The sequence below is a fragment of the Pseudochaenichthys georgianus genome, chromosome 5 (genome assembly GCF_902827115.2).
Source record: "Pseudochaenichthys georgianus chromosome 5, fPseGeo1.2, whole genome shotgun sequence".
Lineage (NCBI taxonomy): Eukaryota > Metazoa > Chordata > Actinopteri > Perciformes > Channichthyidae > Pseudochaenichthys > Pseudochaenichthys georgianus.
In genome coordinates, this window is record NC_047507.1 from 10,565,120 (window position 1) to 10,585,783 (window position 20,664).

The 20,664-nt window shown below is 40.8% G+C and overlaps 1 protein-coding gene across 19 annotated transcripts in view; it reads right to left on the bottom strand.

Moving 5' to 3' along the window:
• Positions 1-105: 105 nt before the first annotated feature.
• cast (calpastatin) overlaps positions 106-20,664 on the bottom strand; it is a 45,555-nt gene continuing 24,996 nt past the window's right edge. For 5 of the 19 annotated variants that reach the window (XM_034083782.2, XM_034083780.2, XM_034083779.2 and 2 more), the window contains 33 exons: positions 20,110-20,229; positions 19,721-19,825; positions 18,656-18,754; positions 18,034-18,159; positions 17,647-17,691; positions 17,474-17,563; positions 17,289-17,369; positions 15,587-15,625; positions 14,193-14,279; positions 13,345-13,476; positions 13,170-13,256; positions 12,954-13,058; positions 12,680-12,796; positions 12,493-12,570; positions 12,285-12,377; positions 11,184-11,285; positions 10,933-11,037; positions 10,684-10,800; positions 10,487-10,564; positions 9,443-9,517; positions 7,483-7,599; positions 6,688-6,792; positions 6,006-6,122; positions 5,730-5,843; positions 4,536-4,643; positions 4,316-4,438; positions 4,146-4,226; positions 3,158-3,196; positions 2,440-2,580; positions 1,943-2,029; positions 1,640-1,669; positions 1,203-1,306; positions 106-1,120 (listed from right to left, as the gene is read on the bottom strand). In XM_034083782.2, the coding sequence (XP_033939673.1) occupies positions 1,211-1,306; positions 1,640-1,669; positions 1,943-2,029; positions 2,440-2,580; positions 3,158-3,196; positions 4,146-4,226; positions 4,316-4,438; positions 4,536-4,643; positions 5,730-5,843; positions 6,006-6,122; positions 6,688-6,792; positions 7,483-7,599; positions 9,443-9,517; positions 10,487-10,564; positions 10,684-10,800; positions 10,933-11,037; positions 11,184-11,285; positions 12,285-12,377; positions 12,493-12,570; positions 12,680-12,796; positions 12,954-13,058; positions 13,170-13,256; positions 13,345-13,476; positions 14,193-14,279; positions 15,587-15,625; positions 17,289-17,369; positions 17,474-17,563; positions 17,647-17,691; positions 18,034-18,159; positions 18,656-18,754; positions 19,721-19,825; positions 20,110-20,229 (3,039 nt within the window). In that variant the 3' untranslated portion in view covers positions 106-1,120; positions 1,203-1,210. The remainder of the gene's footprint in view (positions 1,121-1,202; positions 1,307-1,639; positions 1,670-1,942; positions 2,030-2,439; positions 2,581-3,157; positions 3,197-4,145; positions 4,227-4,315; positions 4,439-4,535; positions 4,644-5,729; positions 5,844-6,005; positions 6,123-6,687; positions 6,793-7,482; positions 7,600-9,442; positions 9,518-10,486; positions 10,565-10,683; positions 10,801-10,932; positions 11,038-11,183; positions 11,286-12,284; positions 12,378-12,492; positions 12,571-12,679; positions 12,797-12,953; positions 13,059-13,169; positions 13,257-13,344; positions 13,477-14,192; positions 14,280-15,586; positions 15,626-17,288; positions 17,370-17,473; positions 17,564-17,646; positions 17,692-18,033; positions 18,160-18,655; positions 18,755-19,720; positions 19,826-20,109; positions 20,230-20,664) is intronic. The other 14 variants (XM_034083791.2, XM_071203092.1, XM_034083790.2 and 11 more) reach the window with 10 other exon arrangements.

The window sequence follows — 20,664 nt, forward strand, 5'->3', positions numbered from 1 at the left end:
CACACACACACACACACACACACACACACACACACACACACACACACACACACACACCACACACACACACACACACACACACACACACACACACACAACCACAACCGTTTTTACATATTTTTATTTATTGAATTAGCATTCCCTCATCTAAAATACATCTCACATGTTGACTCACACCCACACAAAACCTTTGCCATGAAAAAATTAAAACAAGGGTGCCGTATATTGATTTTGGACTTTACATTTTAAAAACCTTTTAACTTTAACAGTGTTGTCTTTAATAGAGCAACAACTTTTTTTTCTTCTTTTTTTTTACAGTATACAAACAAAGGCAGTTAAAAAAGCTTGGAGCCACCTCAGTTCACTAAGTGCACCTCTGGACACAAGCAATTATTTTTTCTACAAGGCCAAATGCATGCAAAAGACCCTTCTTCTTCTTCTTTTTTTTAAACAGATATTTCTCTGTAGAAATGTAAAGGTATTTGCGAGAAGCCCTAGGATATATAATTAAGCTCCTGGAAACCTCCACATATGTAATTATGTAAACTATGTGTTGTCCAAAATAGAAAGCAAACTAAGCTGTACACTAGTGTATTAATGGCATCTGATCATGATAGAAAAATGTGCTTTTCTGTGTACATCAAGATTGCACAAACATCCCGATACGATACACCCCCCTCCGCTCCAACCAACATCACAACAGTTGTAATATTAGTGTGTGAACAACTGTCAGCTGACATGTTCATGCAGGACTCTGACAGGAGGCGCCTTCCTCATCAGCACGCTCAAACCACCAACCAACAAAAGATTATCACCTGACTTTCTCTCTCCTTCCCACCAGTTTTCCCCTCTGTCTTTCTCATTCTTCTATTCTCCATCTTGTTTCAACAGTCTTTTCATATTCTCCACAGAAAACCAACATCTTACATACTTAAATACATGTGAAACCAAGCAAAAGAGGCGCCACATGCAGAGTGTGTGAGTGTGTGTGTGTGTGTGTCTTGGTTTGTCTTTCATCCAGTATACATTCTAGGCGATTTAGAAAAAATAGAATCATTATCCAGAGAGCAGCTCCCTCACTGAAGTCCCTGTGGCCGGGCGGTCATATTGCTCTGACAACCTGCAACACATGTTCAGCAGTCAGCACTTGATCCTCAGATTTTATCAGGAGAAATCGTGCATAAGATGAGAACAATCCTTACCCAGTGGTCTAGCTCCTGCCTCCCTTCCTTGTAGATTTGGGCACGACGTCAGAGCTTGGCGGTGCTGGGAGCTGGTCAGAGTGAGGCTCCTCTGCATGGTGCTTCTGAAATATAAGATTGACGTTTTACAACAAAATACAGAAAGGAAGAGAAGACGCAGCGCCGTTGCATGCAGATTTCACAACATTATTTGACGAATTTACATCGGCTAAAGAGACGGGAGAGTACATCACATGCAGATTTCACAACATTATTTGACGAATTCACATCGGCTAAAGAGACAGGAGAGTACATCACATGCAGATTTCCACAGGAATCCACCGATAGAGATTTTTTGTTTTTTCATTTGGTTAAATTACACGTTCACAGAATCCTTTGTACATTATCATGCAAATCGAACGTCATTGTTTTCTTCATGCAGCGAGCAGTTTGCTTACTTTGGACTTTGACTTTGACTTGCTCTTGCCCTGTAACAAAGTTGACACCTTGGTTAGGCCCAACACTCCTCGAGCTCCATGACGAGGAGACCTCTGATACGGTTTAATGCTATTACATGACCGACGGAGGGCGCTGTTTCACAGTGAAATCTAAAAGTGCCCAACGTCAGTGCTTATAAAATGCCATTAGTCAAAAGCAGATTGATACCATTAGATGTCAAGCTTTACATTTGGTCTCTAACATTTACTTAATCATCTGATGGAGTGATCTTACATCCAGACCTCTCACAGATCTTATTTTACCTTGGGTTTGTCTGACTTAGGTATGAACTCTGGGGCGTCTGGGAGCAGGGTGCTGGACAGGGTGTCCAGGACAGCGCCAGCCATTGGCTAGGAAAGAATGATAAATAAAGTGAATGATAAACAAACCAATAATACAGTTGTTTAAGATTTCTGCATAAATTAAAATCCAGCTAGCCATTTTCAATTGCTAATTTCATTCTGGAACAACAATTGCACACTATTCCCTACATTGCTTGATTTTATGAATTTTTCACTTTTTTTGATAATCCTTTATACACTTTGGAAATGTATCTTTGTAACATGTCAAAAAAGCACATTTAATTACATTTAATTGATAAAGTTTGTATCCAAAAACAGCAGAAAATGCAAAAAGTTTGGTGCAGTACTGAAATATGACAGCACACCACATTGTACTTTAATAGCAAACATTAAGATTTCCATAAAAGGAGGAACTATAAATGTAAATATTATAAATAACAGTGTATTTCCCGTGCTACCTTCAGGGGCTCTGAGTCCAGCACAGGAGGTTCCAGCTTTGTTGTGGCAGCGCCTGAAGCGACGGGTGCTACAGGTAGAGAGGCAGCAGCAGAGAAGTCACTGGACAGCAGGTCCAACGCTGTCTTATCATCCATAGACTTCTGCAGAGAGACAGGAAGTGCATGTGGTTTATCCACAGTGAACTTTACACCATTTAACAGTGCTCGATTGTCTACTGTCACATTCTGAGACTGTGTGTGTTCAAGGTTCTTTATTGTCAAACTAACATAGCTACAGAGTATGTCATTAAAAATCTTAGGTCACAGGCTTCTCCAACAATGCAACACAATAATACAGATAAGCAGACAATATTAAAATATACTATATTAAAAGTAATACAAAAAGAAAAATAGTGCAATACGAGTCTATATACAAGTTATTGGAATGATATATTAGATAATAGATAAATAATTACTAAGTAGCAGATGAATCTTATGAAGTTGTTTCAGCAGTTCAGTTGTTTAACAGTTTTATGCCTGCGGGATGAAGCTGTCACTGAATCTAGTTGTTTTTGTCAGGATGCTGCGGTAACGCCTGCCAGGGACGGTGTGTGTGTGTGTGTGTGTGTGTGTGTGTGTGTGTGTGTGTGTGTGTGTGTGTGTGTGTGTGTGTGTGTGTGTGTGTGTGTGTGTGTGTGTGTGTGTGTGTGTGTGTGTGTGTGTGTGTGTGTATTCCTACCCCCTTAGGTTTTGGTTGTGCAGGTACTTTTCCAATATCCTTTAAAACAACATTGGTAAACATTAGACTAATAGTAAAATTACTACAAGCTGTGAAAAACATATATCATGCATATCAAAGTAGATATTCAAATCAACAAACCCACATAGCTCTGTTTTAAAGCAGGTAGTTAAGGTAGGGACAATGTCTCTTCTTTATTACATCCTCTATTTTATAACTAAATAATATTTCACTGTTGAAACTGTTCACTGTATTTCTAAAACATGCACTAATACTTTGAATTATGCTCCAGCAGCTGCTTACCTAAACCTAAATTGTTAATCAACCAGGCTGATGGGCTCTACTAAGTGGAAAAGTCCCACATTTAAATGAGAGTTAGTCTCTGGGATACACATGTCTGTTGAAAATGTAATGGCAAACAATCATACAGGTCTTTAGATATTTCAGTCTGGATGAAACACTCAACACTTGGCGAGAAACATATGAAGTACGAAATTGCAACATAAAAATGACTATAGAATTCCTCAGAGGCCAATATGAAACAAATTCTGGTGACATTTTTTTTTTAAGTCTAATCAATATAGTTTTCTAATGTTTATGGCTTTAAAGAAAATCTAAGTTAGCTTATTTTACTTATTCCATTTGTTAAAACAAGTAGACAAGTTATGGCCTGTCATAGAAAAGTTATTTTGTGTCTGAATTATTGTCAGTGTTTGTTACTGTAGTACCAATTGTGACCACAAGAGGCTGAAGGGCAACATTACCCATGTTCTAAATAGTAAAAATACATAGTTTTCTTACAAGTTAGGTTTTCATTTCTCCCTGCATTTTAAACACAAAGTCCACATATTGTGTGAGAGCCAGTCACTAACTTTCAAACCAAGAACTATCAGGCTTGGATAGTTGATCAATATATACATGTTTCCCTACTGGCCTCTCAAGGCTTCCGTACAACAGAAACAAAGGGAGATATAAGACTGTTTTTTACCCCAGTGGGTCGATACTCCGGTGGCAACGTGTCGTCTCTCTCCCCCATCTTAATCAGCCTTTCTTCTTTCAGCTTCTCCTCCTGTAAAAAAACAAAATCAAAAACAGATTACAATCAGAACAGCTGAGGTGACTGGCCGACAAATACAACAATATTCTCTCTCATGTTACATTGACGAGGTCTTTGGTAGGAACTGGGGCGGGCATAGGGACGGGTGTGATGTCCTTCAAGGTGTCTGACAGAGCATCCAGAGCATCCAGGGCCTCCAGGGCATTGTCTGCTCCTGCGGCCGGCTGAAGGCACAAACACAGACAAAAAGATTCCGATCATGTTACTGCAGGGATTAAGAGAGTCCAAAAAAGGCTTGAGATGTACTCGTGCTATGTTTACATCTGCGGCAGATTCTGTGGGAGCACATGCAGAGGACTTCACCGTCGAAGCAGCCCTGGAGGAAACAAATTCTTCCGCCAAGGCGTCCAGAGCAAAGTCTGCAGAGGGCTGAAGGAGTGACAAAATATAGGGTGTTTAATTTCTATAGGACTTTTCAAATGCATAGAAGTACCTTTGCATCACATTGTATTCTTTAGAGCAGGAGTGGGGAACCTTTTTCCTCTCAAGGGCCATTTCAATTTTTTTTTTTCAACATCCTCCGAGGGCCGTACAAATGATTGACCTCTGCTTAAAAATACTAAAATCACAAAAAGGTCAGAATGCATGCACGTGCACGGTTGTGGCATGACCACCAAAACAGAAAGATATTGGACACAAGATGTGTGCAAATGTATTTAGTTTCCTATCCATGTGAACATGATTTAAGTGGGGCGGGGGGAACCCATATTTTCTTTTAAATGTTGAAGTTAAAAGCATCAACCTGGTGCACTTTGAGAGCAACATGAGGAGATCTATGGATACATCTCTCAACACCCATAAACAGAACTGTAAGCAGATTTCTTTTTATTTATGGATATTTTACAAATCACTCTCCTTTCAAACTGTATTCTTGTTTATTAATAACAACTTATTTTTACTGTCATATAGTATTTTATACCCGTTTACTTTATTCTCTTATTTTTGTATAACTATAATGATCATATAAAGATGTGCCTTTACCTCCCTGGTTGTAGAAAAAGCTTCTTATATTCGTTAGCATAGCTAGCTAACCAGATGCTAATAACAACAAAGTTATTGACTGTCTGATCAGTATGACAGATGAACAGATCGCCACTGGGCTTTCAACTAAAGACACAGCCACGCAGAAACTGCGGCATGTGTACGGCTCCTTATGGGTACTGACATTTGTGGAAGTGCCGGAGCGGCGTTCTGGTGCTCTCGGTCAGAACTGCACCCCTGTCAGACGAGACATATACCACGTGATGACACGTTAGGCTCGTGTTATGTTCAAGGACCCTGACCTGGCCAGGAAAAACAGGCACTCGCTTGTTTAATTTTTTGCGGTCTAGATTTCTTTCATTTTTTGCGTGTGTTTATAAACTACCTCGAGGGCCGTACCAAATGGTCTCGCGGCCGGAGGTTCCCCACCCCTGCTTTCGAGCTACATCAACCAGTGCTGGATCCAGTGTGTACCTGTGCAGGGGGGGCTGAGGGGGTGATGACAGGAGCCTGGACCACAGGAGCTGATGAGGAGAACGCAAAGTCTCCAGATAAAAAGTCCAGAGCATCACCAGTGTTGATGGAGGGCTGCAGGACGAGGGGGAAATCAAGGAAAAAGATGATTAAAGTATGATATTGGGAGACAGATATAAGTTGAAATAAGGGTGAGATGTCTGATTTATCAATACTACCAAGGTAAAGAGTGTTAACATATCATTAAACTAAAAATACTGCAGACATTTTTCTCACCTCAGGTTTAGGAGCAGGCCTTTTTTTGCTTTCCTCCTCATTGAACCTGTATTCTGGAGGAATGGAGTCATCCCTCTCTCCTACAAACACACCCTTCTCCTTCTTGTGTTTGTCCTCCTGTTAAAACAAGTTAAAGAAACAATTGGGGACATTATTTACTACGTACCAGGCACACGCTCAATCCAGTCTGCCCATCTAACCCAAAGAATTAAAAAGCATGTATGTATACAGGGAATTGTGCCAGTATGGTCCAAAGTAGGCAAGTTATGTGATTTGCACAAGAATGATTATAATTGGAGTTAACATTTAATTTTTTTACAAAATTAAATGTTTTGATTATCTGTGGATAATTCTTTAATGTATATGTTATTTTATTTGTATCTGCACTGAAGACAGAGTGCAGATCTACCTGGACATACAATAGCAGACAATAGCAGTGTTTATAATATTCATCACATCTTTGCAATTGTGTGTCTAATTTTGTATTTATCAGAAATCGGCCACCCTGCTCTCAATATTGGCATCGAACTTTCAAAAAACGTACATCTGTTGACCCCTACTATATCTACCATTGATTATGTAACACATGATAAGGCAACACAATCTTGTGGATTAGGTGAAGCAAAAACCAGTTTGAGTTTTTTTTAATGGGAGTGATTGTGTGTCTGTGAGTGTCCCATACCGAGATGATGTCCTCAGGTCTGAGTTTGGGGAGTTCAGGTTTAGGGAGGTCTTTTGGCAGCGTGTCACTGAGAGCACCGAGAGCATCCAGAGAGAAGGAGTCATCCTGAGGAGACAAGGAGAAGAGGAATATAATGAGACTGTCGTAAAAAAAATAGTGAGATAAGTAAAAGAAGATACAATGCAAGATGAGGTAGTCCAATGCACAATTTATTTTACTTTGTATGCAGTTTAGACGCATATATAAAAAAATGCATTGTAGTAATAGAAGCAATACCTTATCAGTCTTGGGTTTTGTCTCTTGTGGTTGTACATGGATGACGTCAACTTTGTTAGGGCGCTCCAGAGGACAACAGTTGTTTATGATATTGGAGATGTTTTTAATGTTGTTGTTGATGTCAGGACTTGTGTCCTAAATGTTGCTGTATTATTATTGTTGTATTGTTTTAAGTGTCGGACCCCAGGAAGAGTAGCTTTTGTCGAGAGCAAAAGCTAATGGGGATCCTTAATAAACACACACACACACACACACACACACACACACACACACACACACACACACACACACACACACACACACACACACACACACACACACACACACACACACACACACACACACACACACACACACACACACACACACACACACACACACACACACACACACACACACACACACACACACACACACACACACACACACACACACACACACACACACACACACACACACACACACACACACACACACACACACACACACACACACACACACACACACACACAGCTTTACCTCTGGTGTCTTTTTCTTGGTTGCAGGAGGGGCAGGTGCCTGAACTCCAGAAGCTTTGGTTGTAGACACAAAGTCTTCAGAAAGAATATCCAGAGCTGAAAAGTCCTCTACTTTGGTCTGAAAAATAAAGACCACAGCTTTCAGCGACGACAAAGCAAACATATTGGTGAGATTGGTATCATTCTTTTTGTATGACCTTTTACCACAAAATGCTACAGACCCTACAGTTTCTGTATGCATGACAGGATCGATGAATACAAGTGGAGGGCCCTCACACCCAATGTGTGCTCATGTGTCTGCACGAGGAGCGTTGACATCAAACTTTACATGAATGGCTATCAGTAGATGTATCTGTTTTCATATTACGCCATCATCAATTTAAAAATTGAAATATGTCCAGTTTGATCAGTAATGTCATTATCAGCCTGATCTCTTCTTTGTGTTAATAAGCAATTGGGAGAATGCTGACATGCATTATAAACATCATGTTAGCGTTGTTAAGGTGTGCATGTTAGCATGCTGATGTTAGCATTTAGCTCAAAGAATCACTGTGCCGAATTACAGTCTCACAGAGCTGGGAGCATGACTGCAGCTAATCTACGTGCTGCTCTACTGGTAGTTTTTTGATGATGTCCAAATGCATGGACTTCCAGTTCATGACATGAACTTTTATCCTTAATGGATAAAACGTATAAATATGAAAAAGTGATTTGGCCAGTCTGGAAGAACTGTGGTCGCCCAGTTGACTTGCTGAGGACAAACCGCATCAAAAGAAAGTACGTTGGCTTTCTAAAACAACCAACACTGACAGCAGTTGAAAAGAAAATGTGATGTGAATATATTTCTTGTACAACTCGTACTTTTTTCTGCCTGTCACAGTAACAGATCCACACTGTAGCTGTAGAGCAGGGGTGTCAAACTCAAATACACAGTGGGCCAAAATAAAAAAAATCGGTAGGCTACTAGTCGAAGGCCGGACTGGTTCAATGTTTATTGTAAAACTTTTTGAAATGAACTTATTGCAAATATTAAACCTGGAACTAAGAAAGCCTAAATTATTGCCTATAACAACAACATTAAATAATCAGTTGCATTCATTTCTTATGGCTCTATCTGCAGCTTTTCCGGAGTCATTTCTTATGATTACATTTTCCCACAGGCCAACAAGAGCTTCAAAAAAACTATTTCCCTCAAAGAAAAAAACAAACATGGCCTGTTGTCGTGAGAAACAAAGTGCAGAAGGAAACATCCATTGAAACTCAGTTTGCTGCTCTGTGATGCTAGTTCAAGCCAGATACTAGGCATCTCATCTTGGGTGCAAGTTCATCAATGTTTGGGCTCAGGCTCTGCGCTGAGGAGACCCTCAGGATGGAGTGAAGGTGTGCGTGCAATATACCGGCGCGCCAGATCTAATAGTAATTAGAAATTATCCTGCGGGCCGAAATTAAATCCACCACTGGCCTGATTTGGCCCCCGGGCCTTGAGTTTGACACATGTGCTGTACAGGAAGAGCAGGAGCCATGACAGCAGGTGGAGGGCCCTGACACACAACCAAAGTGTGCTCAAGTTTCTATCAGACAACAGAGATGACATCAAACATCATATTAATGGATTTCAGTAGCTGTATTTGTTGTTATTTTACATAATCATCGGGTCAAATTCTAATTTGTCCAAATCTTTGGTTTGTCACTGACTTTTCATATCATCATCAGTCCCAGCTGTTGTGCATAAGCAAATATGAGCATGCAAACATAAAAATTAACTCTGTGGATATGCCAAAAAGGCATAAACATCATGTCGAGGAATTTAGCATGGGATGTTAGCAATGAGCTCTGAGAGACAGTGTTCAAAGCTACAGCCTCACTGAATCGCTGACTGTAGACTCTTTGAAGGGATAACAGATTATTTTAATTTTCTTTAATTTTCATGTATGTCCGCTGATAAGTGTGTCACACTGTACCGGAACAGGAGTGTGGACAGGAGCCATGACAGCAGGTGGAGGTCCGAGACACACAGGCAGTTTGTAGTCAATTGGCTACACCAGACAACAGAGATGACATCAAGCCTCATATTAATGGTTTTCTGCTGTATTCATCGTCTTTTTACAGATCAGGTCAAAATTGTAATTTGTCCAAATCTTGGTCTGTGATTAAATATGGATATCATTATCAGTCTCAGCTTTATTTTCTGATGATAAGCAAATGGTATTATGCTAACATGCTAAACTAGGACAGTGGATATGCCCAGGTGGCATTATAAACATCATGTTAGCATTGTTAAGGTGATTATGTTAGTATGGCAAAGTTAGCATTTAGCTCTGAGAGCCAGTGATCCAAAATACAGCCTCACAGAGTAAAGTGAGTACTAAATTATCATACAGCCGCTAGTATGACTGTAAACTCTTATTTTATTTAACTTTTATATGTGAAAAGAAAATGTATTTTGTTTTTATTTTTTGCCTAACAATAACAGATCCAAAGTGTAGCTTTACAGGAAAAGGAACAGGGGTGTCGAGAGGCGCCTTGACAGCAGGTGGAGGTCTCTCACACATAACCAAAGTGGGCTCAAGTTTCTACACCAGACAACACGGATGACATTACACTTTATATCAATTTCTATCTGTAGCTGTGTATGTTTGCTTCTTAAGCTGGTAATCATCCGGTAAAAATGTCAATATGCCCAATTCTTTGGTTTATGACTGAATAGGGAATATAATTCAGCTTGTGTTAATCATGGTAGAATGCTTCCATGTTTGTGTTGTCACGGTGAGCATGTTTACAAGCTAATGTTAGCATTTAGCCGCAAGAGCCACTGTTCCAAACTACAGTTTCACAAAGCCGCAAGCAGGACGGCAGAGTGTCACAAATCTGCATGCTGCTTTATTGCTTAGGTCATATACTGTAGCCACAGGTGAAACTGCAGTGGCCGAAAGAGTTGACAGTTGAAGAGATAATCTGTCATATTCTTATATTAGTGTCTTAACAGTAACAGATCCACACTGTACCTGTGCAGGAGGAGCTGATGGTGAATCCGTGAAGCTTCCAGACAAAAAGTCCAGAGCATCAGCAGTACCCATGGTGGGCTGCATGTGGAGGGGAGGAGGGAAACAAAGGAAGGAAAGACAAAATATGTATTAATAACATACTCATCACATTACGGTGAAACTATAAGAGCCGTAAACCACATTTGACTCAGTCTCACCTCAGGTTTAGGAACAGGCAGATTTTTGTGTTCCTCCTTATTAAACCTGTATCCTGGAGCAATTGAGTCTTCCCTCTCTCCTACAAATACACCCATCTCCTTCTTGTGTTTGCCCTCCTAAAAAAAAAGTTGAGGAGATAATAATGCCTGTTGAGTCTTTCTGTGAGAAACTGACTCAAATGCTACCGATATGCCAACAGCAGAAGGTGTCCTCAAGGCTGCGAGCTCCGAGAGTGTGTGTGCTCCTACCGAGACGATGTCCTCAGGTCTGACTTTGGGAAGTTCAGGTTTTGGCATGTCCGCTGGCAGCGTGTCACTGAGAGCGCTGAGAACATCCAGGGAGAAGGAGTCACTCTGCGGAAAAAACAGAGAATGTGCTTTATTGATCTCTCATACACAATTTAAATATCAAAGCAAAAGGTCTCTAGCACACAAAAGGCAACTTGGAAAAACACAAAAGATGGAAATGAATTAAGGGGGAACATTGATTTTTCTCTCACCTGACCACTCTTGAGCTTGTCCGTTCCGGCAGCGGTTATCTCTACTTCGGCTTTCTTACCAGCAGGAGGACCGCGACACACGGCAAAACTGGACTCCACTTTCTACACCAGACAAAAGGGGTGAAATTAAACTTTGTATTAATGTATTGGTTTATTACACAAAGATACCTGCGGTCAAATATGTTCTGGCAGTGGGTGTGGCCTACATCGACAATTAACTCAAACATTAACCTAAAAGACGCTCTAAACCTGTGTGTTTTTGGCAATGCTAACACCATGACTCTATGGATGTTTGGTGAACCCCTGAGGTGTTGTTGTTGTGCAAGCAGCAGGTCAAAGGTTTACCTGATTCTGACAAATATCTCAATATCAACTGGATTGCACAACATTCTGTAAAAAATCCCAAATAATCTCTTAACTTTTCTATTTAGGACATCAGAAGTTCATTATCATTTATATTTCCTCAAATACTTGTTTAATGATCGAAAACAAAATATCATCAACCTCAACTGTACATTTTCATTAAAACCTTGCAAATGAATACATTTCGGATTTGAACGGATAAGTAGCACTATGTAAGCTTGAGAGTGTTTAGAAGTGTATTCAATATTAAAGTTTTAGAGAAAGTGCATGTGTTTGTGAAGTAATGAGCAACTGACTAAATGATACCTCTAAAGTGCACAAGTAGTTTGAGAGTTTGGAAATAGATGTTTAGATATCTTTGCTGTTGCCCCCATATAGTTATATGCATCAAACCTTAAAGGCTTGCGAGAAAATCTTTGTCTTCATTAATTCAAGGTATCACAGGTTGAGCAATTGGCTTCCAATGGCCATTTTGTGGGTGAATTATTACGGAAATGTTATACCTGCTTGATAACAGCATTTTAGCGTTTTTATTGTACACAAAGCAGTTGTTTGCCGATCTGCATGCTGCCTTATTGCTTCTAGTTTCTGTTTGCATGGGGAACACTTTGATACTTTCAAAAAAGTACAAATGAGCCAAAGTCAGTCATAACAATCCTCTTTTTCTTTGTTTTGTATCCTTGATGAACGAAGATGATCAACATTACACTGGATCAGAGATATGTGAGTGTGCTGTACCGTGGCAGTTGCAGCCTCCAGAGAGAAATCATCAGGGATTTTCTCCTGCATGAATTTGTTGGCAGGAGGACACACAGCCACAACAGGGGCTTTCTGCAACAACCAACAAAGACCACGTTAAAGAGATAATGTAAGATACTGTATTCCTGCAATATTTATACACTACTTTACTCAAAACATATGCATGTGTGAGATATCCACAATGTACCTGTGCAGGAGGAGCTGATGAGGAGTCCATGAAGTCTCCAGACAAAAAGTCCAGAGCATCAGCAGTACCGAAGACGGGCTGTGAGTGAAGGGGACAATGCAAACATATATTGTAAATTCTGCGTTCACTGTATTCATATCACATTTATACTTTAAAGGCCTCAACGGCAACATCTTCCCACTCTCACCTCAGGTTTTAGAGCAGGCACTTTTTTGAGGTCCTCCTTCTTAAACCTGTATTCTGGAGCAATTGAGTCTTCCCTCTCTCCTACAAACACACCCTTCTCCTTCTTGTGTTTGTCCTCCTGTGAAAGGACAAAAATAGGAAAAAGGGCATTGTTGTGTTGTCTGTGTTTAAGAAACTGCTTCTGGGAGGAGATACAATTGTGTCTTGACTGTACTGTTTATTAGAGAGTCAGAGATAATATGAGGACGAGGCTGTGTTGCTGCGTGTGCTCCTACCGAGATGACGTCCTCAGGTCTGAGGTCAGGGAGATCAGGTTTTGGTAAATCTTCTGGAAGCGTGTCAACGAGAGCGCTGAGAGCATCTAGAGACATAGAGTCACCCTGGGGAGAGAAACAGAGAGGAAAGTTATTAATCTACTTAAATGTCCCTTTACGACAGAAGAAGAAGGGACATGGTTTCAAACGATCCACATTAACTCCTGTTAATCTCACCCCATCCGCCTTGGGCTTGGTGTCCACTTTCTTGGTTGTTTTATCAGCAGGAGGAGCTTTGCATGAAGACACAGGAGGAGCTGCTTTCTATAAAATCAGACAAAGACAACATTGAAGAACAACAACCTTTCTGACCGGTCAAGAGGAAAGAAAAGGAGGTGTGAACATGCTGTACCGTGGCAGTAGCGGCAGGAAGGCAAGACTCCAGGGAGAAATCATCCGAGAGATTCTCCATCTTGGCTTTTTTATCAGCTGGAGGAGGACATACAGACACAGTAGGAACTGTTGCAGACATTTCAGTCATTACCTGCAACGGAGACACAGCATTAGACAATAGAAGTCTTTGTTCTTTCAAACAGAGACTTCAAAGTTCATTTTACAGGATGTGGCGCAAAGTTAGCAGGACCAGCAGATGAGGCTGACGCTGTCAATAAAGTCCTTTTTATTACATTACATTAATTGTTAGACGCTTTTTCCAAAGCGACTTACATACTCAATACTGTGGACAATCCCCACAGGAGCAATTTGGGGACCCAGGGACACAACGACATGCTGACTGCAGTGGGGTTTGAACCTGTACCAAGGCTCTATCCACTGCGCCACACGCCTCCATATTTTGTATGCATATTTCATTAATCAAATCAAATCTTATTTCTATAGCACATTTAAAAACGATTTTCGGTCGAGCCAAAGTGCTGCACATGCAGATAATAAATAACACATTACTACCAATGTAAACAGAAGACAATAAATTACAACAGCAAATATAAAAATCAAACACAGGGAAGTGTCATGAGTCATGCTCTGCTATGATTAGAAGGCCAGGGTGAAGAAATGAGTTTTTAGTTTGGAATTAAGAAAAGAGCAATTTGTTGGACTGCCTAAAAAGTCTTCAATTGATACTGTTCACAGCAGACATGGCCAACTGGGAATTTTAGTTACAGACTTTTGCCATTTAGGCAACGAGGTGTAAAGGTGGAGAATGGACTAGCAGCTGAGCGCTACGTGTTTAAAGACTCTGACCTCTTGCTTCTTGGGTGCAGCTGGAGCGGCTGGAGACGCAAACCCAAATGAAAGAGAGTCCAGGGCCTCGTCCGTGCTCAGTGGTGTCTGAAATGGAAAACAGACAATGCATCACAACCAAAGAACAACACAATACCGGCAAGATTCTTTAAAATAGTGGAATAGCTCCAAATGATATTCTATCACAGCCACATGATCCTCCACTAGAGGGCATGCCTCGCCAAGTCAAATGCAAACAAAAGAGCAAAATAATAAAAACCAGACCAACAGAGTGGGAAGGAAAAGTACAGACACACCCTTTGCATTCCATGGAGACTAAATAATGAAAAACCCACTTGTGACACATACAACCGTTTCGATTTAGCATCAAATATGATAAACATTTAAACTAAAAACACAAAATTCACATTGGAGGAAAGTATCTTGCTGATAACTGATCATGAAACACACAGCTAAAGAAGCCTCTGGCAATATGAGATGCGAAGTGGGAGTACGCTGTGATGCAAGACTGGGTGTGTTGATAGTGTGTAAATAGTAACCTCCATATGGGCGGATATCAAAGTGTGTGACAGATGTATCAGTGTGTGAGCCGTCGTGCGAGTTTGGGTTTGGTCGGACAAGAATCAACGAGCTTGAATAGAGAAGGTGAGTCTGAGCTGTTTGCTGAGACAACACCCGCCATTCAATGCAACATTCCCCACTCTAGAGCAGTGGTTCTCAAATGTGGGTACGCGGACCCCTAGGGGTACTGCAGGGGTACTGCAGGGGGTACGTGAGATACATTTTTTTTTTAAGTTAATTAAAAAAATACCATGCATGATTACAAAAATAATCTTAGTACAATAAATTAAATAGAAAACACAATTTTATATAAAATATTCCTAGAACCTCATATGACCATGTCAAATTGGTGTGTTGTATTTCATAATTTTGCATAATATATCATGTTGTTCATTGGTTTGTTAAACAGATATTACTTCAGTTGAAAAACTCTTTTTTCATGCATAAAATGAAAATGTCCTTAGTTTGTTGTAATGCATGCATGAAGGAGTTAATACATCACACACTGAGGGAACATCACTATATTGGAATTATTTGTATAGGCTTTTTCGATCAATCATTTTCGGGGTCGGTCAGGGGGTACTTGGCATGAGAAAATGTTTCAAAGGGGGTACATGACTGAAAAAAGTTTGAGAAGCACTGCTCTCTAGAGGAACCAGGAGATCATACAGTGGAAACAGGGCTTCCTGAATGTGTGTGCAACGTAAGTGTATACTCATTTGCTTAGATATGTTGGAGAAGTTTACATGAGTCTATATCTGATCTGTAACAAAATGTGCGTAATGCAGGACGTTGTGACTCCACTAAATATGAGTTAGAAAAGATTCACTTACAGGAACATCCTTTGGCTTGTAATCTGCAGGAACTGGAGGCTAGAAGAAAAACAGAATTCATATTAGATTGGAAGATAAAAATGTAAATTCTCTGAAATGATCAAATGGTCCTCAGATTGTTTTGATTTTATGTGATCAGTATTTTAAATCTCTGCCTCTAGGGCTGAATATCATTTAAATGTAAAATACAATACGTTTGCCAATATGTTACATGACTTTCGTTGGCTAGATAAAATAAGGTAAAATAAATTAAATGTATTTAAAAAGGTATAATATTATGTTTATTTCGAGGTTCAAACTTGTATTTTGAACATATCAACATGCTATAATAATCATAAAGCTCATTATTTTCCTTTTACCGTCCATATTATTATAGCTGTATTCACCCTCTGTTAGGAAATACTTTGCTTAAGTATTCAACATTTGACACAGCTCATAATTTCCTCTCTTTACTGTCTCCTTTCCCATGGCATAGGTCTACGGCCGTGGGTATTGCTGCCATCTCTCTTAAGGAGGGGCAGCTGGGGCGCATTGTTGTTTCCAGCTTATGACCGAGCACAAGCCGCCATGAGGTAGTTTATTGTTCAGGGACATCTAGAAGCCCTTCTTTTTAGGAAGGTAGGTTCCCTGACGCACATTCTTTTCTATGGACGAGAGCTCTAGTTAGATTCAGGGTCCATATTTGTTTAGTCTCGCTGATGAAGAATGTTGATTATTACACTCTGAACTACCGTACTTTTCGGACTATAAGCCGCGACTTTTTCCCCCATTTTTTTTGTACAGCTAACGGCCACTAGGGAACCTCCTAAATCTATGGATTTTACAGGTAAAATTAACCACCTTTAACGCTATGGGCTCTATGACCGGTCCGCGCCCACCACCTTTAAGCGGCGGGCTCCAGCAGGGAAAGCTGGAGGCCGGAAAAGAGTGAGACGGGTAGCGCGCCAAAGTAAAAGTGGAACCGAGAGACAGAACGAGAGCAAGACAGACGGACAATTTAGCTGCTGCGGCTTATATGCAGGTGCGCTTTATAGTCCGAAAAGTACGGTAGTTAAAAGCTCGAGCTGCAGAAGAGTTCTTCAGAATTGATTGTGGCATCTCAACCGTGTGGTCAAACCGTGGCCCGTGACATGTCTTGTGAATTCTCCGGCCGAAGCTCCAAATAAACCGTCAGTGTTTGCCATCAAAGCTCCAGCTCTCCTCGTGTCTCTCTGAGTCCTGACTCCAATTGCTTCAGAAGTTTCCCCCACACCCTCTGCCTGAAACGATCAGTTTTAGCGCCCAACTCTTTAAGACTCCATCCAATAAAATCCCAATCTGCTCTGATGTGTTGATGGGGGAAATTGCAAAGATATTTCTCAAACTGTAGATGAGATACTCAGAACGAGGCCTCGAGCTTTTTCATTTTAGAATGAGTAAACCAGATTATGAAACAGACTTTTGATACCATCTCTGATTTCTTGATAGTTTTTTGAAAGTGCATAATGCATATTTCGTAAACCTAAAATGTACAATGTTTGACCCTTATCATCTCTGCCCAATTCAATCAAGGGGATTTGAGTTCTGTTTGGCTGCTTACAGCATTGCCTCCATTACTCTAGATAATCAGTATGTCAGTGAGGTCCGTCAATCGGACAACAAAAACACTCCACAAGCGTATTAGTAAACCAGAAGACGTGATGAAGAGGATGGGACAACTGACCATATCATCAAACCTGTAGCCTGGAGGCAGCGTGCTGTCTCTTTCTCCGCATTTCAGACCCGTCTCGGAGATGATGTTATGCTGTGACACATGCAACACAGTTACTCAAAGCAGAGCCATGCTGCAGCTCCGTGTTATCATACACCTGCTCAGATGATATACACACACACAGACATGAGCTATACCTCCACGACCTCTGGCCCCGTGTATACAGGCAGGACGCGTGCAGGACCAACTGATGGCAGTATGTTGGCCAGGGCATCGAATGGATCAACCTGCACATGCAACACAATTCAGCACACTGCAGCAAGCACCATGCTTTTCAAATCAACCTCTTACTGCGTCAGTAAGTATCTACCTCTTTGGCTCCTTTAGCTGCTGCCGGAGGAATCTCCACCTGCACCTGCAGCGAAGATTGAGAATCAGTACACAGATTGAAACAAAATAAAGCACGAAACACACAGACGTTGTTAGCTTAATGGAGACTCCAATGCAGGAGTAAGTTGTTGCAAATTGATAAATCGCAGCAGATGAAACGTCACTTTTCCTCATGATAATATAGTCCAGAAAGAAAATAAATCCCAAAGTTTGACACGAATGAAAAGTCTCACAAGGCTGTGAAGTCTATTCTGTCAGACCACCATGAAAATATTGAATACAACATATCTACTAATATTGTACTGACAGAAAGTACACCAACTAAAACTCAGATAGCTTCCACCAAAGTGTATCCAGGATCGTCCACCTTGATTTCCGTCACTTCTTTCTTCCCCTGCGCCGACACATTTCCAGCCGTTGCAGTTGGCTTTGATGGTCTCGCCGTATCAACTTTAGGCACCTCGGCCTTGACTGTTGTGGTAGCAGTGGCACTCTAAAATACAATACATTGCAATCTATTATAAGCCAAGTACATGTGATGTAAAACTATAGATCGACTGAATATGCACAAAGTTGAATATATCCCCAAAGAAACAAATGAAACAGCGGACAGCGACTGTCTCCAGCAGAAGTCCTTCAGCATTTTGATGAGACATTAGTTCAGAAGTTTGTGCAATGAAGTAGAGCGAGAGGACAAGACAACAAACTGTGTTGCAAGTGGGCAAGATGTGCAATATTTTCAAATACGATAACAAGTGTAGGCATGCTGAGCGAAGGACTGCAGAAGGAATGAACACAAGTCCTTTTTGGACGGTAAAAAGAAAGAAACTCCAAAAGTGAGTAATATCCAAAGCCAGAGTGCTCCCAGGTAAAGACAGGAACAAAAACCTGATAAGATCGCCCCACAGAGAAGATGCTGCAGAAGGAAAGCTTTGAAAGTAAACCTCCAGGCCGTCAGGTTACAGAGTCTGAGGAGCAGTGGAGTCTACCTTGGCTGAGCCTTTGGGAGACTCTTTAGGTTTGGTCACTGCAGAGAGGCCAGCGGCAGGAGAGGGAACCGTAGCTTTGACTTGGGAGACGGCAGCAGTCTACAAACATGTCGCCAAATGATTACTCAAAAACACAAGGAGGACAGATTCACAGCACTAATAAATATAAATCCTGTGACATATTTACAAGAAGTATGAAAGACATGTTAGTGGAAACGGAGCAGGAGAAATGCACATTGATCTCGGGTCAGAGTGCCACTGTAGTCCAACTAGACTGAGCAAGGTTGCTGAGACTAATCTGACCATTGATCAAATGTTATTGGTTAAATTATTGTGCTTTTTCATGGTTTAGATTATATAAAATAAACACGTATTTTACAGCACTGCTGACCTTTTTCCACACTCCGAAATCACTCACACAGAAATGTGAAGTCAGCTGCTTAGTCTTGTATTTATATTGAAGCCCTGAGAGGCACACAGATAATTCGATAATAATCGGATTTCTGATCTGTATGATTTTTTTCTCCTGTATTTAATTGTTAAGAAAAGAGGAAAAGTAGGGATGCACTTTAGCCTATTGTGGCCAAAATGAGTATTACAACACCAAACACACAATGATCCCAACAAAAGGAAAAGAAGGACCTAAAGTTGTTTTCACAGACAAAGAAATAAAGAGGGAAAATCCCTGCAAAACGTTTCTCACCTTTTCTGAAGTCATAAACACAAGAGAGAAAATTGATCACTATATATTTTTTTATGTCCCTTATGGGGATCCCTTGCAACAATCGTAACAATAAGCAATCACAGGTTTCTTGAGAATCATGTGTATCATGTGGATTTACAAAGGCTGCATTCAAGCAGCTGACACATTGTGTATGTCGGAGTTTCCCACATGGCTTGACCAACAACCAAGTGTGTTTACAAGATATTACAATCTGAAACCAATCAAACTATTAATCTTGCTACACTCCTGCATGCTGCTACCCAATTGGTAGAACATATATCAGTCAAATGATCAGCAGTCATGTAAATAAAGAGTGAAGCACAGATAAGAGGACACCATACCTTAGGCATCTCTTTAGGAGCAGCCCTCGCCCCAGCTGATGTCATGTCAACAAAGGTAGACCCAGCGGACGACATGTCAATAACAGTAGCTGAAATAGTGTTAGTCTACAAACCAAGGAGCACAGGTTTAAAAGAAAGGCATGGGAGAGTTATTCAGTCATTCCCAAGCATGATGATATGAGAGCTCGTTAATGTGAGACAGCAAGTGTTCAGCCTCAGAACGGTCAAGATGTGAGAGAGTTACCGCAAACAGAGAGGAGGTAAACAATGTTTCACAAAGATGAAAAGAAGATGAAGCCAGTGAAGTGTAGAGGGAGGGTTCTTGTTATGTGATACCAAACAGCCAAAAAAAACCTCCACTTTTATTTAGGCACACAGGGCCCGTCTACCTCTGCTTTGGCTTTTCCTGCTGTCCCAACTGAAGCACTTCCTCCCGCCATCATGCCACTACGAGTGGCTCCACCCGTTGCTGTGGTAACCCCAGGCATGGCGGATCCTGAGGCTGCCTTCTGCAAAGCACGACGTATGGGAAATCATCTACCTTTATCACAGCTTAATGGATGCTTGCCTTGCCAATGCATGCATGTTTGTGGCACTTCTCTTACTATAACTGGTAAAAAGGGACAATCCACTGATTTTACACACAATGTTATTTCTTCTGTAAAGAAAGGTTGTTAATGTTTTCTGTGGCTCCAAAGGCAGCTGATTAATTATTAATAATACTGATGACATCGCCACAACGTATTCGGGAGTATCTCGGGTTGGGCTTGTACACAACACTAATGATGTGTTACATAATTGGATGTTTTCCAGGCAGGGAGCATCAAGCTAACTATGCTATCAGTTGCATTGTGGGAAATGTAGGATCTGGTGATAGCAGTCGGACAAACTACTAGCAATGGTCATTTGATCAGTTTCCTGTGACATGGGCTTATAATCATATA